Source organism: Onychostruthus taczanowskii, unplaced genomic scaffold (genome assembly GCF_017590055.1).
Source record: "Onychostruthus taczanowskii isolate IOZ18803 unplaced genomic scaffold, ASM1759005v1 scaffold41, whole genome shotgun sequence".
Taxonomy (NCBI): Eukaryota; Metazoa; Chordata; class Aves; order Passeriformes; family Passeridae; genus Onychostruthus; species Onychostruthus taczanowskii.
Genome location: NW_024501571.1, coordinates 3,319,140 through 3,337,088, shown reverse-complemented (window position 1 = coordinate 3,337,088; position 17,949 = coordinate 3,319,140). Strand labels below are relative to the sequence as shown.

General features: G+C 41.0%; 1 protein-coding gene across 1 annotated transcript; it reads left to right on the top strand.

Annotated features, from left to right (window-relative positions):
* Positions 1 to 2,969: 2,969 nt before the first annotated feature.
* On the top strand, positions 2,970 to 17,455 carry SEC61A2 (SEC61 translocon subunit alpha 2). Its single transcript, XM_041413457.1, has 12 exons — positions 2,970 to 3,247; positions 4,772 to 4,839; positions 8,625 to 8,690; positions 10,170 to 10,248; positions 11,856 to 11,987; positions 12,128 to 12,237; positions 12,875 to 13,028; positions 14,137 to 14,297; positions 15,298 to 15,495; positions 15,713 to 15,904; positions 16,044 to 16,120; positions 16,429 to 17,455. The coding sequence occupies exons 1-12, from the start codon at positions 3,241 to 3,243 to the stop codon at positions 16,613 to 16,615; spliced, it is 1,431 nt and encodes a 476-aa protein (XP_041269391.1). The 5' UTR covers positions 2,970 to 3,240; the 3' UTR covers positions 16,616 to 17,455.
* The last annotated feature ends 494 nt before the right edge of the window (positions 17,456 to 17,949 follow it).

The following is a 17,949-nucleotide window of genomic DNA, read 5'->3' as shown; positions in this document are numbered from 1 at the left end:
ATTTTTGAAAAGAAACAAGTGGGGTTTAACCAGACCCAGCACTTGCAGATGGAAAGTCATGGTAGGTGAGAAAAAGCAGATCACAGGCAGGGTGTGCGTTCACTTGGGGAGACAGATCCCAAAATCATCTCTGAAGCCTTCTTTAGTATTTCATCCTAGTTAATTGACATACTCATTAATTAACTCCATGTGATCCAGAAGTTACCTCTGTCACCTCTGTTTTGTGATGTTTCACATCACTGCTTTAGTGCATCCATCACAGCCACATGAAGTCATGTTTCTCCCTCTTTGCTCCGGCAAACTGCACAACCTCCTGCACATCCTGAACAGCTTTATCTAATCAAGGCATATTCTGCTTTAAGTTTCTGCTGATAACTAGGAAAAGGAGGCTGAAGAGTAACGTTGCTTTGGCTGCAGCTGTAGCCAAGGAAGTTGTAGAGCGCAATCACCAGCCTTGACTGCACACCGATGATTACATAAACCCACAGTTTTAGTGCACACAAGGGAAGAACAGACCCCATGTTTTGAGTTTCACGTGGCCCAAACCTGACCTTGTTTCCCCCACAGGCTGTGCAGGTCTGGTTATCCAACCAAATAAAGGATGCTCAAGTGTTTTGACCCTGTTTGATCCTCCTGGTGGGAGACAAAGCTATTTCTGTAGCGCTGCTTGGCTCAATGCCCCCAGCCCCATCGGTGTGCCACGGAGCTCCCCAGGGATCCTGGGGCACGGAGGGAGAGCTTGAGCACAGCTTTGCTCATTCAGCTGACACAGACTGCCTGCAGAACACTGCTCTTGCGTGATGGATAACAGCTCCCAGGAGCAAGGCAAAGTGTGTGCTGACTGAGGGGCTCACACTATTTCTCCCAGCAATTCTGGATGCACACATTCCATCTGTGTGCCTTGCTCTTCTCTGCGTGCCGGCTGGGACATCCTGCACAGTGCTGGGTTGCTTTTGCTTTGGGGAAAAGAGAAGCAGAAATTAGATTACAACCATAGGATATCCTGAGTTGGAAGGGACCCACAAGGATTGAGTCCTGCTGCTGGCCCTGCACAGGACACCCCAAGAGTCACACCATGTGCCTGAGCTGCCACACAGGCTGAGTGAGAGCAGGTCCCCGGCCTTGGACAGGAAATTCTGTGGGTCATTAACACAAGGAGGTGAGCCTTCATGTGCTGTTAGATAGCAAGGAGCTAACTAGAGAGAGAGAATTACAGCATTTGTGCATTGTGTCAGGATTTTCAGAGAGAAGTGCAAGACTAGTAGGAAAAAAAATAAAGACGTGAAGGAATGCGCTCTTAGATTGAGCAGTTCATTAAAGGCAGCAAAAGCTCTCAGAAAGAAAACACACCAGGAAAACATGTTAAAACAAGTATTTTTATACCAGTGATGTTATTTTAGATTTAAAAAATACAGTCTGAACTTTGAAGATTAAAAGTTCTAAACACAGTTGTATTTTTAATAAGCCAAGAAAACAATACTGCATTTTTATTTTTTTGCTTCTGTCAGTGAAGAAGGTGATAAACATTTGTTCAGCACACCTGAAAGTGGTGTATCTGTGTTGGTATGGACTGAAGAAACCTCCTGGACCTTTTATCAATCACCAAAACAGTGGCCAATGAATTAGAGAGAGAGAAGGATTTGCTAACAAAACCTGTAATTTAATGAACTCAAATAAGTATGGCTAAAAATCTGAACAAAGGGTGATTACAAGAAACTTCCTGAAGCTCAGCTACTAACCCAGCTATTATTTGGAGATTATGATCTACAAGTACACTGCCAGGCACATTAATTATGAGTATTTTTCAGACTGTACAAGAACTCTAGGTGAAAGTAATTGCTATGGAGTTGCTCATTAGTATTTGTTAAGTTATGAGTATATAAAACCAGGAGAAAAAACTTTTCTAAGTGATTTCAGATAAGGGAAGCTATTGAACAAAGTCATTTAGGTATTGTAGCAAGGTCTTAGTTAACAGGATTTCTTAGGGAATGCAGAGTGCAATCCAAAATATTGGTTCAAAGGTTTTGGAGCAGCCCTCATGCTTCACACATCTTGTGTTCTCTTTTGGTAACTTAGTCTAATACAGGAAGAATTCAAGGCTGTACATCAGATCAGTTATTCAGGAAGAATAAATACTATTTTTAATGGTAATATCTAAATCTTGCAGTAAATTCTGATGATCCTAATTTTATATACCACTGGCTGTTGTAACTGAGAGCTCTGTAGGTGTGATACCTATGTTGGTGATTGAGGGATGATACTGGAATAGGTTTTCAGGTTCACTTCAGACAATCACAGAATCACAAAATCAATTAGATTGGAAAAGACCTCCAAAACCATTGAGTCCAACCTATGACTGAGCACCACCAGACCATGGCACTGAGTGCCACATCCAGGCTTTCCTTTCACACCCACAGGGACAGTGACTCCACCAGCTCACTGGGCAGCACATTGCAATGTTTAATCGCCCCTTCTGTGAAGAAATTCCTGCAATGCCCAACTTAAACCTCGCCTGGTGCACCTCGAGGCCATGTCCTCTCCCCCTGTGGCTCAGGAGCAGAGCCCGACCCGCACATGGCTTCACCCTCCCGTCAGGGACTTGTAGAGAGTGACAAAGGCAGCCCAAGCCTCCTTGTCTCCAGGATGAACAAGCCCAGCTCCCTCAGCTGATCCTCATGGCACTTGTGCTTCAGACCCTTTCCCAGCTGTGTTGCCCTTCTTTGGACACGCTCCAACGTCCCAATGTCCTTTCGCCCCGTGAAATTATCACACCCATCTGTCAACACGGGATTTGGATTGGGCTGTTAACAAAACACTTCGGTACCAAACCGCTCAGCCCGTGCTTTCCACCTGGTACTGCTGCACCAGCACCACGGAACCGCCGAAGCCCCGCAGGCGGAGCGAGCGAGGGGCGGGCGCTTCCCCGCTCGGGCCGGGCTGAGCTGCGGCTCTGAGGGGCCGTGCCCGCCCCTCGCGCCGCGCGGAGCACTCCGGGAGCGCGGTCATTCGCCGCGGCGGCCGCCCGCCCTCAGCCTGATCCCGCCGCGGCGGCCACCGCTCCGCGCCGATCCCGCCCATCCGGCTCCCCTCGCCTGGGGAAGGGCGCGGGGGGCGCTCCCTGAGGGCGGTACCGCCGTGTCCCCCCGGGCGGGGAGGGACGGCCCGTCCGCAGCGCGCGTCACGTGACGGCGGCGACAGCGACGGTGACAGCGCTGGGACCGCGGCCGGGCCGCCACCGCCATGGGCAGTGAGTGCGGACAGAGCCGGGAGGGAGCGGGCCGGGAGCCGGGGCGGGGAACAGCGGCCCCCCGGGCAGCGAGGGGAGGGCGAGGCCGGTGACCCGCGGCCGGCGATGCGGCCCCGTGCTCCGGGTGCCGCCGCAGGCAGGGCCGGCGGTGCCGAGCACCCGCTCCCCGCACAGGGTCGGTGCTGCCGGGCGCGGCGTGAGGGCGGGCACTGCTTCGTGGTGGGGTGTCCTGTTCCACTCTAGCCCTACTATATATATATGCACTATATACACAGTATACACGTATGGAGCATATATACCCTACGTACACGTATGTATGTGTGTATAAGTATCTAAAGGGCGGGTGTCAGAGGATGGATCAGGCTCTGCTCAGTGATGCCACCCAGTAAGACAAGAGGCAAAGGGCAGAAACTGATGCACAGGAAATTCCACCTGAACATGAGGAAGAATTTCCTGTGCGGTGACCAAGCACTGGAACAGATTGTCCAGAGAGGCTGTGGAGTCTCCCTCACTGGAGATATTCCAGAAGGGTCTGGATACATCCCTGTGCTCTGGGATTGCCCTGCTTGAGCAGGGAGGTCGGAGCAGATGAGCCCTGTGGTCCCTTCCATGCTGACCCATTCCATGATGCTCTGATGGCTTGTTCACGGTGGAGCTGTGCCACCCTCTGTGGAGGGAGGTGCACCTTCCAACGAGCTGTGTGAGGGCTTGGGATACATAGAGGAGACTTAAGTCACATCAGAGTGCACATGTAAACATGGCCCTACAACCAAAATGTTACTTATGGTGTAATAAATGCATTCTGCAATGTAATAAATGCATTCTCTTTGAAAAGGAACCAGTGGTGGTTTTTATATCTGTCCCGGTGTGTTGGGGCTGGAAATAATGTTCAAGTTTTGAAGGGCAAATTCCCCACCAAGCACATACACTTTGATTTTTTTTCCCTTAAATTGATTTCATTTTTTTTCCCCAGAAAAAGAGCTCAAACTGTTGAGCATTTCTGTGTTTCTAAAGGGGAAACTGTGAAGAGATATGTATTAAAACTAAAATAAAATCCCTCGAAGTTCCAATCAGAATAAATGTTGCACTCATTTAAATTACCATTTCTAAACATTTTTTAACAATTGAATTATTTTTTCAGCTAAATACTTCAGTAAACACAAGATGCTAATCTCTCTATAGATACCTTTTGATGTCAGTATCATTCTGTGTTTAACTAGCACAGACTGATACTAGGTCATTTATTTTTAGATGGAATACAATTCAGATCACTTCTGGTGATACATATAGCACCACTTCTCTAAAATTATTCCAGCTGTGGAAAAAATAATGGGCCAAATCTGGTTAGAACAAGAATTCTATTTCAAATTTTTGCCCTGTTTTCAGCTGTTTTAAGGAGAGGGTATTAGTTTTCAGACAGTTTTGGAAGCTAAATAGAGTTCTGTAAAGTTTTATAAATTCATAAATGTTCATTAATGCATTTTTCTGTCTTCTTGTGTGTGTGTGTTTGTTTTTCTGGAACAGTAAAATTTTTAGAAGTTATTAAGCCATTCTGTGCAGTGTTACCTGAAATCCAGAAACCGGAAAGAAAAGTGAGTGCCACATCATGTTCTTACTTTTATTAGTCCAGGGGAGGGAATATGGGAATATTCTAGTCCAGGCTCCAATACAGATACAGATGGGGGGCCCTAAAGTAGAACATATTCTTTGGAGCAGAGGGGAACCCATATTAAGGTAAAATATTATTGTGATGATGAATTCTGAACTCCCTTCTGGTAAGTTGTTCCCTTTGGTAATGATGCTAACTAATTTTTAAAAATAATCTTGATGCTAGACTAAGTTTATTTCATTTCAACTCCATGTGATCTATTTTAATGTACTAGGGTAGAGTCTTCAAGCTTTGTTTTCCTGTGGATCCCACTGTTGGCTTTGAGCTTCTTGTATATTACTTGGAAAAGGATTGTTCTGTAGATCAGGAAGCACAAATTTAATTCTTCCCTTCCCACAAGGTATTTCCTACACCCATAGCTGTGCTTGATCTTGCTGAGGTGGGGGAGTGATCTGTGTTACAGTTCAGGTAATTGCCCTGTTCACCTTCTGGATGTGACATTTCTCTTCGATCTGAAGTCAATGAACTCAGTTCATTTACAGCTGATCTCTCTCATCCTCTAGCCCTTGAAACTGCTCCCATTTCTTGGCACATTTTCTAGATTAAAAATAGGTAGTTTCTACAGATCAGAAAGAGACCTGCCTTGTCCAAAAAACCCCAACCAAACACCATTTTTGCTTTCAAAACTCAAGCAAGCACATATTACCCACTTGACAATCTAATCAGAGTAACAAATTGACTTACCATGATTATTGTCATGACTTCCATGAAAATTCCTTAAGAGGTAACTGTTGGGTTTTATGTTCTTAAAAGGGAAAGCTTAACTGGGAGCATGGCACCATCTCAGAGAATCCCCTTTGGTTAATGAGAGGTTCCCAAACGTTAGACCTGGATGTAGAGGTGTTTGTGCCAGTGACCATAGCTGAGCCTGCTGAGTTGAATGGAGAAGATACAGTAAAATATTATGATTATGGCCCTCTGGAATTGATATTTTCAAAAGACTGGGATTTAGCCCCTGGCTCTTTGCTCCATCTAGTTGCTTTGCAGCATCCTTCAGCTTTGGGATAGGTTTCTAAACAAATTATTTAGGCCAGACAAAGGTGTTTTTAGAGCAGGACTCCCCAGAGCCAGACCCCCCTGCTAAGGTTTGGATGCACCAGGTCTGGTTGTCAGGTGCCCATCTTTGTTTCTGCAGTGGGGAGCCATGGTGCAATCATTTGGTGCTGATTTATGGCACATCTGTCATTAGTTGGTTACAGCCATCCCATTTTTGTCTTGCGACATCAGTGAGAAGAGAAAGCTGACACAAGCCTACAGATAGTGATGTTTCTGTAAAGCTCACTGGCAGATGTTATTTGCCATAGAGGAAGAGGAGCTTCGTCTGTCCTTGTTGTCCATCATGAGATGAAGGATGCCCAGAGAGGTGCCAAGATTCCTGTCCTGTCTATTTGGGTCATTTTGTCTTTGCTGCTATTTTGGTCGCTGTCTAGACAATGGCTGCCACTTGCCAGCTTCGTACAAATTTACAGTGAAAATGTAATGGGGAATGTTTTTCCTAGGCTGAAGAGTCCTTTGACCATTTTCAGTCATGTTCCTTGCTTCTGTGTAATTTATCAAGTGATTTAGTTTATCAAGTGATCATTCCATGTAACTCTAATTCTCTGTAATTGATTGTTCTCTTGCAAGATGTCACAGGAAGATATGACCAGTAATGGTTTAGTGGATTGGTTTAAGGCCAGGACAAGAAATTTAGATAACCATAAAGAAAAAGAGATTAATTTTCATTAAGCACGTATTGATTATTAAATGAAGATGATGTTTTGATTCAGTTTGGCTCTCACTGAATCATTTTGCTGTTCTTGTTGATGAGGAAAGTGGTTTCTTCTGTCTCTAGGGAGTGTTGCTTTTGTGTTTTGGCCAAGTTGATTAGCAAAAGTGATTGATACTTTTGTAGTTAGTAGAAGGGGCTTGTATTTCCCTCATGCACAGGTTTGCTAAGTAGAACATACTGTTCAGAGCACCAAGATGATAATGCTGAAGTCCCTTCATTTTCACATGATTTAAGAAAAATGTCAAAGGAAGAAAATGTCCAATTGAATCAGATCAGATGGTGAAATTTACTGTCCCTGTGCTTGTTAGCATTTGTGGCTGGAATATTTTGGTTCCACTCTGTATTTTGCCATTCCTGACATATGGGTTTGGATGACTCCTTTTTCTTTTTTGTCGTCTTGATTCATAGAGACTTTTCCTTGTGAATAACTGCAATTTGGGTGATGCAGAATTCCTCTAGTGCTCATATTCACCACAGTTAGAGAGAGAACCAGAGCAGTTTTAGACCTTCACTGATGCCTCTGAAGCCAAGTTTAACTGTGAGGCTGTAGAGATAATTTGGCTGAGCATTTTTGGTCTTAGAAGTCTGTGATTAAAGTCTGAATTGTGGAGTTCAGACTTGGTAAAATGGGTCAGCCCTGTATAGTCTAACACAAGGTATTGTTTGGATTTATTTGCTGCTGTCACTATTTTTCTTTTTATAACTCTGTGCTGTAAGTATTTTTAGCATCTGTCCTCTTTTAAGAGTGATGCAATAGCAGGAAATAAATTAAATTACCTGGATTATTTTGCTTCTAAGTGCATGGTTTCACTCATAAAGATGTAGACTACATTCAGGGTTTTCTTTGCTTGAGGACCTGTGCTGCTGCACTGGTTTGTGGTTTCTCATTTGTGGGTGTTCAGTACCTATTAAGCCAGGCACTAATCCTTTTCTTGTTACTTCTCCACAGGCAGATTCAGTGGTTGGAGGCAGAGAGCTCCAACCATTTCTGCTGTATCTCTCTTATGTGTTAGTTCATGTCATGGTTTAGTAGCTGCTCTGCACTTGTCTGCAGTGACCACACTTAACCCTCAGGTTTACAGTCCCTGGAGGAGAGGTGGGAACTTGAACATAATCCTGCATCTCAGCTCTCTGTGCTCTCTTCAAGTGCATTTCTTTCTGTCTCATGCTTTGAGTAATCCTCTGACTCAAACCTAAATCTTGTGATTCTTCTCTTCTTGCACCTGGCACTAATTACAGGCACCTCAAATGTTGTGACTCTGAGATTCTCTCCAATGAATTAATGACTAGTGGTCATTAGTCTGGCATTCTTTTTAAAGTAATATATAACCTACATCAATAAAAATATTTGGGAGGAAAACAAAGAATATTTAAAGATCATTTTGTGGTGTGTGTCCATGAAAATAATGATGAATTTTAAGCTTCCTCTAACACCATTTGAAGAACTTAATTCTAAGTATTTTGAATTGATGTTGAAAACTCATGGTTCTTCTGGTTTAAATCACGGGTCTTCACAACAGTTCAATCCCTCTAAAAACTTTATAGTACTTTAGTTTAACAATTTCTAGCCTTACAAAACTTCTGTTGAAACCTAGAGCACTAAGTACTGAAGATAAGTTTTTTGCATTAATCTTTCATGTTTGCTCTGGTAAGTCCATGATTTTAGCCATGCTGTTGCTCTTCTGTAAATACCCACTGTATTAGAATACTGTGATAAAATATACTCTAATGACTGAATGTCTGCCAGTTCCACATAAGTTACCTCTGTCTCTCTCTCTAAAATCTGAAATCATATTAAAAATACATTCCAATGAGGAGTGACACTTTCAATATCTCCCACTGAATTCTGAATGATAACAGCGTTTGGTACTGTTGGGAGAATGCAGTGGAAGTTCTGCCTGCAGTGAACATGTTTGTGTCTCCACTCTGTCCTGTAGATCCAGTTCAGAGAGAAGGTACTATGGACAGCCATCACACTCTTCATTTTCTTAGTGTGCTGCCAGGTAGGTATCAATGTTGTCTGTGGGCAGAAAATGTGTGTTCTGTACATAAAAAGTACCCTGAAAGCATGAGATGTTCTTGTTTCATGTTGACCTACCAGTTTCAGCTTTTGTTTCTATGTTAAACTATTTAAAATTCAATTCAAAAAACCTGGTTCTCTGAAATAGTCTTTAGTGTTGATCATAGATGTTTTTAGAAACTAATGCTTTATATTTAGTCAAAAATTCGTAATGTTTTTTTCTTGTTACAAAGGTCCTATCAAATGATGGTAGTGGCTGCAGGGTAAACATCCAAGGTAATTATTTATTGAGCAGCATAAACAAGCTGAGCAATTCAATGCATTGTTCACCCTCTATTCATAGCTGCACTTAAATTTCAGCACTCACAAGGGTGAAAACTAAATCAAAGTGTCTTTTTACCAAATTCCTCTTCAACAAGCTGATGGATTGTAAAGATTGCAGGAAAATGTTTTTGTGAAATGTTTGAAGTTGACATGTAGAACTTGTTTTTTTGTGAATATCCTGGTAAAGTTGTGAGCTAAAGCCCTTTCAAAATGTCTGTCTTTGTAAACATTTATATGATCTTTATTAGTTGTAGGCATTCCTAAAATCTGTGCTTGGCTTGTAAACAGTGGAGGCTTTTTCGTTGTTCTTTAAAAATGTTTTTTTTTAAAAAAAAAACCTGGATACTGAAGAAAATGAGAATCCATGTATTACTTGATATACATTTTTAGGGACCTACATATGCCTTGGAAGATTCAAAATGAACTGTACATTTCAGCATCAGGGTTTTTGGCATATGTTTATTAATGCAGCCACTCCAGACTGCAGAGCTGTAGTTTAATAGTTTTTGTTTTCAGCTCTGAAGGACTGTTTAAGGGCTAAAACCCAGCTCTTGTACCTGTCTGTTTTTTGGAAGGAGGAAGTGGGAATGATACTAGAGCTAGAAGAACATGTAGTTTATATGGGTTTCCTAGCAGCTGGATATTTAGATAATTGAATTTTATAATAATTATAATAATTAGAATTTTGCATCTATATGAGAGATCATAGTAGTTGAGTAAGGAAAACAGATGGTTCAGACTAGAGTTTTCAGAAGTTGATCCCTAAGATTGCCTGGATTCCTACTCTACTGTTTTGGTGATTAGGAAGAGTTTTAAAGAGCTCAAAATCCCTCAGTATTGACTAACAGAATATTGGAAGTTTTGTATGAATGTGTTTAATATTGACAGTTCCATGTGGGATATTTCAAAACATATTTAAACAACTTATTTTTAGGGGTTTCTGCTTTTTCCTGTGGAAGGGTATTAGTTTAGTCCTGAGTTATTCCCCAGTTAGAGGATGAAAAGAGATGGTGTCAATACTTCTGGTTTAATTAAAGAAAAATAAATAATGTAACAGTTGAATCATTACACGTTAAGATTTTGTATTAAAGCATGCTAATTGTGTGTATCTGTTTAATGCTGTTGTGCACCTTGACAGATCCCTTTGTTTGGAATCATGTCATCAGATTCTGCAGACCCCTTCTATTGGATGCGAGTCATTCTTGCATCAAACAGAGGTTGGTACTCACTCCTTTCTCTGTTTTCTGTTGGGATAAAGAGCCCAGGAGGAAAACAGTTGGATCTTAAATTCCACACCACCCAGATGTCAGGTTGGAACACTTCGTAAAGTTCTTAACACAGATGGAATCAAAATTGGTACTTGAGCAGTGCTTCATGTTAGGAGTGGGATTTCTTTGAGATGCAGATGAGAATAATGATTCATAAGTTTGGGATTATTCCATTCAGGATTTTAGAGCAGTCTCTTTCTAAACAGTAAATGGGACAGGGAATCTTCTGACTTTCCAGTTAGGAACTGCACTAATGTACAGTGCAAGAGTGTTGATTAGGAAATCAACTGTGCAAGTCAGTTACACTTCATAATAGTTCGGCAGTGTTATGAGTGAATATTTTTCTAGGTAGGAAAGCTGAAGGCAGAGATGTTAGGCATAAACTTTAGCAAAACTAAATTAGCACATTCAGGAAGAGTAAAGTAGAACACAACCAAATGTATAAGATTCAAACTAATGCTAGAAGTCTGAAACTTAAGATGGGTGACCAGTCATGCCTGACTCTAAACGAGGACACTGATCTCATCTGTAGCTTGGAAAATTGGCTGGAAGGAAGAAAATCACTGGAACCCTCTAATGTGAAGGTACTGCTTACTTAGGAATAGCAAATTTTGTTACCAGTGAGGATAGTGAGGTAAAGAAGTTCTCTAGTTCGAATTCTCCTGCGGTGTTTGCAGAATTTGGTGTATGATACTAAATATGCTGTTTGCTACCCAAACAGAATGGTAACAGTGGCCAAGAAAAGGCTAGAGAAACTGAAAGCAATGAAAAGCAGGAGTGGGAAACTGAGTTTTCACTTAAGTCAACTGACTAGAAGTCATTGGAGGATGTGAGGTGAATCCTAAAGTTTTTGACATCTAATTTTCTGGCTGCTGGAGGAGTAGAGATTTCCATGACAGGTGGTGTAATATTTTACATGGAAACTCCAGGATACAAGTGTGAAAGAACCAAATTATAATAACTAATTTAATGCTTTCCCTCTTTGAATTATATACATTTGGGAATTGGTACCTCAGTGGCACAGTGCCAGTGAGTTGGCAGAGTTAAGAGCAGCTCAATGATGGTCTTTGTTTTGTTAAGAACTAATCCTAAACTCTCAACTGGAGCCAGTGATTCAAAGGGCAGTGTTCTCAGGAGCTGTGGATTCTGCAGCATTTTTTTGTGGTCTGCAAAATTAAACTTTTGGAAAATTTGCCATTGAAGCACTGACAGAATAAACAACCAGGGACAAGATGCTGTCCAGGGAAAGGTTCCTTAAGGATATGCCAAAAAAGCTGAGCTTCAGTGTGTGTTGGACTTCAGTGTTAGCATGCTTCCACAAAAATATTTGTAATTAAAAGCTACGTGGGTTTTCCATGCTGCCTTCAAAATTACAGGTTCTAACACAGCAGCCTTTTGTAAGGCTGTAACTGTCTTTGTTTTGTCTTTTGTACAGGAATATACATATTGGAAGCATCATTAGAAATATTTGTTATAGGTCAGGAACCTTTGAAGAGACCTAATGCTTTTGGAGAGGTGCTGGAATAGCAGTTGTTTTAATTTTTCTTCTTTTCTAGGTACTTTGATGGAACTGGGTATCTCACCCATTGTGACATCAGGTTTGATCATGCAGCTGCTGGCAGGAGCAAAGATCATTGAAGTTGGTGATACTCCAAAAGACAGAGCCTTGTTCAATGGAGCTCAGAAATGTAAGCACTGTTCCAATTGAAATTAGTGAGTGTATTTTTATTCTTGGGAAAGCAGCCTGTCTAAGTGATAATAGATATGAGATTTCTTTGGTAGGTGACTTCAGATTTTTTTTAAAGGATTTGCTTTCTCTCTGTTTTAGTATTTGGGATGATTATTACCATTGGGCAAGCCATTGTGTATGTTATGACTGGAATGTATGGAGATCCTGCTGAAATGGGTGCTGGAATTTGTCTTCTTATTATAATTCAGGTTTGTAAAGAGCTATTTTGTGTGTAACTGAGACTGGTTAGAGACAGTGTAGCTGGAAGGAAAAATCTTTCTATGTCTGGGTGACTTCAATTTATTATTGACTTCAATCATTATTTGTATCTGTGAGAGAGATGAGAAAATAATATATGAGAAATTCTAAATATTCCATAAAGTAGGAGAATTCTGGGATAGTAAATATCAAAAGTATTTTAGGTAAGAGTGGTGCTTAATTGAAAATACAGGAATTGGTAGCTATAAAAAATACAGGAATTCCAGTGGCTGCTTTTCAGTGCTATGGAGGAATTCTCACTAAATGGCACAGCTGCAGCTTTGAGACATTCTCCTGCAGAACAGAACAATAAATGCATGAACTTTAACTTTTTTTTTTTTGAAAGAAAGTTATTACTGAGTAATCTGTTTGCTGTGTCTGCCTTGAAAAAAGGCACAGAGGTCATTGCCAGGTGAGATGTGCAGGCATTGGTACCTGAGGGGTCAGAACCAGTGCATGAATGACATTTAGATGAAAGACTTAATGATCGCTCTCCAGCATGATGAAAATACTGAAGCAGGGAATTAATACACAACTCTTGACTTGATTTATTCTTGTTTCTGCTCAGTTTTGTTTCTTTTCTCACAGCTGTTTGTGGCTGGTTTGATTGTGTTGCTGCTAGACGAGTTGCTACAGAAAGGTTATGGATTGGGGTCTGGTATTTCCCTGTTTATTGCTACCAACATCTGTGAAACCATTGTCTGGAAAGCTTTCAGTCCCACTACCATCAACACTGGCAGAGGTATGTGTGCTGTTACAGTCAGTCACAACATGTTTCAATGGGTGTATACTACACATAAACTATCAAATTTTTAATGGTTGGCATTTTAAAAGAGTTCTAATGTGTGGTGGTTGGCTTCTGAAGTCAGTTTTCCAAATAACATTGAAGATGAAAACGTCTGACTTACGTGGAGATGAATACAAGTTTGCCTTTGCTGATTTGAAGTGCAGCAGTTGAAATGGGACTTCAGGCCACTTGAATGAAAATTTTTGGATTTCCAAAATGAAGTCATCTTGTTTAGCATCACTTAGTCCATGGAAATAGAGAAGATAGGAAATGCTGTTCACTCAGAGGAGCTGTTTGTGATCCAGCTGTTGTTTGTGGCTATAGGATGCTTTTGTAGTTGTTGCCTCTGAATTACTTTAAGCTGGTTTGATTCTTCAGAGGTTGCAGTCTCTTCATTCCACAGCCAGTCTTTGACAACATCTGGTTGTTCTGAGACCCCTGAAATAGCACTTTAAGATACAGCATCAAGAAATTAACCCATTTACTGCATTCATTTGAAATCCTGACCCATGTTTTTAGTTTGGGAGAATTGAATTCTTAGCAATTCTGTTGCATTTTTATTACTGTTCTTCTAAAAGCTATTTTTCACCTTGTTTATTATTTCTTCCTTCTGAACATCATCCTACTCCCAGAAAACAAAGGAAGAGAGTACTCTTTCATGTGTGTGACTTTGATAGTTTGTTGTTTGTTGGGGTTTTTTTTTTTTTTTGGTTTTTTTTTTTTTTTTTTTTTTTTTTTTTGGGGTTTTTTTTGGTTTTTTGTTTTTTGGTGTTTTTTTTTGTTGGGTTGGGTTTGGTTTTGGTTGGTTGATTTTTTTTCTTTGTTTGTATTTGTTTTTATTTTTTTGTTTTTTTTTCTAACCAAGAATGATAATTTTTTAGATCATTCTACATTCCATAACCTAAAAAAGTGTCCTATGTTGTGACATATTTGTTATGACAGGATCCATGTCCTATTGTATCACATTTTCTGTATGTCATACTTGAAATTTCAAAAAGAAAGGTACTTATTAAAAAATGTTTTAAATTTGGAGATTGACCTTTCTTTCCCTTTCTTCATGCAGGAACAGAGTTTGAGGGTGCTGTGATTGCATTATTCCATCTCCTGGCCACACGAACTGACAAGGTCCGGGCTCTGCGGGAGGCTTTTTACCGACAGAATCTGCCCAATCTCATGAACCTGATTGCTACAGTGTTTGTGTTTGCTGTAGTCATCTATTTCCAGGTAAAACTCCTCACAGCAGCTCTGCACATCGACCCTGGACACTGCAGTCATTGGGATAAGATAGGAAGGTTCAAGCCAGGTTTAATTTCCCTTCAGAGTAACTGAAGTATCTTAGTTTTGAGTAATGAACTCTTTTTATTTCAGTAACCATTACCTCTGTGACAGTAAAGCTGTAAAATTCTACAGCCAGGCCTAGTTGCACTCAGTGTGTAATCTCACATTCCATTGAATGCCATACACACTATGAGAATATTTTAAGTAAAACGGATTCTGGTACTGCAGTGGTTGCATCACACCCATAATATTCTTAATATTCATCACTGACTGAAAAGAATACTTTTGAACAGAGCTGGAGAACTTTGCTTCTTGCGGGTGTGTAGCTTATTGGTTTTTCCCTAATTTTCTTGAAACATTTAATTAGTGTTTCTTTTAAAATCTAAGTATCTACTAAAATGGACACAAAAGGAGGATCCGTATGGAGATAATGGGGGCAAGGGCAGCTAAAATGTAATTTTTTAAATGAGTTGTTTGGTCTGAGTTTTGGGGGGAAAAAAAAACAATTAAAAAAACCCCCCAAGACCAGGTTTTCAAATTCATGTGGCTTTTCTTGTCTACTCAGAAAAGTAGACCCAAGAAAAGTTTCCTGCCCCAGAAAACTACACAAGAGCCTGCTGGTAGCTGTCTAGTTCAGTTGAAAGCCATGACAGGCTTTTATCAACCCCTAAGATATAAAATAGATTTTACAGGAGTACCAGTTAGCAGATGAGAAACCATGTTTATGTGAAAAGAATGTAATGTTACTGTGAAAAGCAGTAACACTTTTAAATCCTTAAAATCTGTAATCCAGACTGTAGCAGAAAGCCTTTGGGCTTTACTATCTCAGACCTTGCAGTCCTTGTTTATCTAGCAAGAAGTGCATGGTCAGGAATAGCTTTGGGCATTCTGGGAATACCTTGTGTCTCTGAGGTGAACCCTGGTGCATTTGTGTTCTTTCCCACAGGGGTTCCGAGTGGATTTACCCATCAAGTCTGCACGGTACCGAGGGCAGTACAGCAGCTATCCCATCAAGCTGTTCTATACCTCCAACATTCCCATCATTCTGCAGTCTGCCTTGGTGTCAAACCTCTATGTCATTTCCCAGATGTTGTCTGTTCGTTTCAGTGGCAACTTCTTGGTGAACTTACTGGGACAGTGGGCAGTGAGTATTTTATCACGTTTTAGCTGCATAGAATTATTGCATTTTTACTTTGATGTAAAGTATTTACCTTGGTATTTAACCAATTGGAATTCTTACTTTTTAACATTTGTGTATAAAAACTGTTTCAAATATCAAAGAGGAATTCCTCTGTTAGTACAGCATAGGAATGTGGGAAGTCTGTGAAAAATAATTTATTGTTTTTTTCTTCCCCTCTCAGGATGTCAGTGGAGGTGGCCCTGCTCGCTCTTACCCTGTTGGTGGCCTGTGCTACTACTTGTCTCCTCCAGAATCCATGGGTGCAATATTTGAGGATCCTGTCCATGTAATAGTTTATATAATATTTATGTTGGGATCCTGTGCATTCTTCTCCAAGACTTGGATCGAGGTGTCTGGCTCATCAGCAAAAGATGTAGGTGTTCTGCTGTAATTGTTTTCAAACAGTGCTTCTGGTTTAGAACAGACCAGCTACTGACTGATCAGTTTATCCCAGTAAACATCAAGTGACCGTGAAACACTGCAGCAGTTTCATAAAATCATGTTTTCTGCAGGTTGCCAAGCAACTCAAAGAACAGCAAATGGTGATGAGAGGCCACAGGGATACATCAATGGTTCATGAGCTTAACAGGTAAGGAAATGCTGACTTCCAGCTGGATGGTGAAGAGTGCCGGGGAAGTGTCAACTAGAGCAGAGATTGTCAGAAAAATCTGATACCCATTTCCACTGCAAAAGGGAAGATTCTTCCCATTGAGCTGTTGCCTTCCTTAGTTATGCAAAAGAAGTTACAGCAGCAGATTAGAGATTAACCTGTATTGTCTTTTTTTTTTTTTTTTAAGTGACATAATGAGGGATTTTGAGTTGAATCTATTCCATGTTTGTAAAAGAAAGATGCCTTGGTTATCACCTTCTTCTTCCCTGTTTTTTGCTTTCTTACAGATACATCCCTACAGCAGCTGCATTTGGTGGTTTGTGCATCGGTGCCCTTTCAGTACTAGCTGACTTTCTAGGAGCCATTGGCTCTGGCACTGGCATTCTGCTTGCAGTCACTATTATTTATCAGTATTTCGAAATATTTGTAAAAGAACAGGCTGAAGTTGGAGGAGTAGGTGCATTATTTTTCTAGATGTCCAAATATTTCATGGTTTGTGTGAAAGGGAAAGTATTTTGACAACATGCATCATTTAGTCCAATAATGCTATTTTCTTTTTACTTGTTTTCAAGTGCTACGTGTCCCATTACTGTAATGGGCATTGAGGATGCCTGTGTGCAGCATTAGTACCAGCTGCCTTAAGAATAAAGTTTACATTATCTTGTTTAAGTATTATCTAGTGTTGCCTGTAATGCTGGAAACAATTCATCTACCTTGCTGTTCAGACACTACAGTGAGATGGTAAAATGTATCAGTTTGAGAGCCGTAAAGGTCTTTGCACACAGCAGTAAAGTGTTAAATTAATTTCCCTGTCCCTAACAGAACAAAAAAACCACCCTGAGTTCAGATTGCCACTTGCCAGTATCCCTGACAAAATTTATTTGTATCTGTATTTTACATTAATTTTTTATACTTTTTTAAAACGCACTTCCCCACCACTGAACTCAGCACTCCTTATTCCCTTGCCGTGCCTCCCCCCCGGCGCCTTTCTCTGGGCTCTGAGGGTGGCGAGCAAACCTTTCCCGGCGGCTGATACTCATCTCGCCCGGAGCTGCTCGGGGGATGTGCTGCGGCCCCGGGCCCGCGCGGGGCAGCCGCTGTCACACCGCCAGGGCGGCCAGCCCGGCAGCGCCGCTCAGCCGTGCCACTGAAACTTCATGTCCACTTCGCTTTTGTGAGGCTAAAGAACGAGGCCTGGTTCCTAGAGCAGTTCAGAGGAGGGAAAAGGGGGAACGGGGAGTTCCTGCTGAAAATTTGTCGCACTTTACAGCGGCCATGTAACAAATGTAAGCGTTAGACAATAAACTTATTTAATTAAACTCTCTCCTGTGTCTTGGGTGTGCCAGATGTAATTCGTGTGCAGTCTTTGGTAATTTCTACAATGCCTTGATAGGGAAGTAGGTCTAGAAGGCTCCCTTTCTTCCTCTTTGTTTTTTTTCTTTCTAGAATATAATTCTGATCAATTTTCAGCAGCCACAATTTTAAAAAAATCCCAAGATTTCCTCCCTTAAAATCATTGAGCTTTTCTGCTCTGCTGTAATCACTTTTTTCTCTTTGATGTTACATTTCTTGTATCTTCTCTCACTCTTAATTGAAAGTAACTTTGTGTTGTTTGTGAAGGTAACAAATTCTGAAGCAATTTTCTGTTTCAAAAAGTTTCCCTAATTATACACACTCATCCTCATCTATTTCAGAGGCAGTGCTGATTTTGATGTGTGTTTATTAAAACTCAGATCCTGACCTTTCAGCTGTGGTGGCTGTTTACATAATTAGTAGCAGCCCTCTGTGTGCAGATGCACTGAAGGCTT

What these genes read in the sequence shown, in the direction of transcription:
- SEC61A2 (XM_041413457.1), top strand. An exon ending in TCCAGAAACCGGAAAGAAAA is followed by an intron (nt 4,840 to 8,624) that starts GTGAGTGCCACA and finishes TCTGTCCTGTAG; the next exon opens with ATCCAGTTCAGAGAGAAGGT. An exon ending in GTTCAATGGAGCTCAGAAAT is followed by an intron (nt 11,988 to 12,127) that starts GTAAGCACTGTT and finishes TCTCTGTTTTAG; the next exon opens with TATTTGGGATGATTATTACC.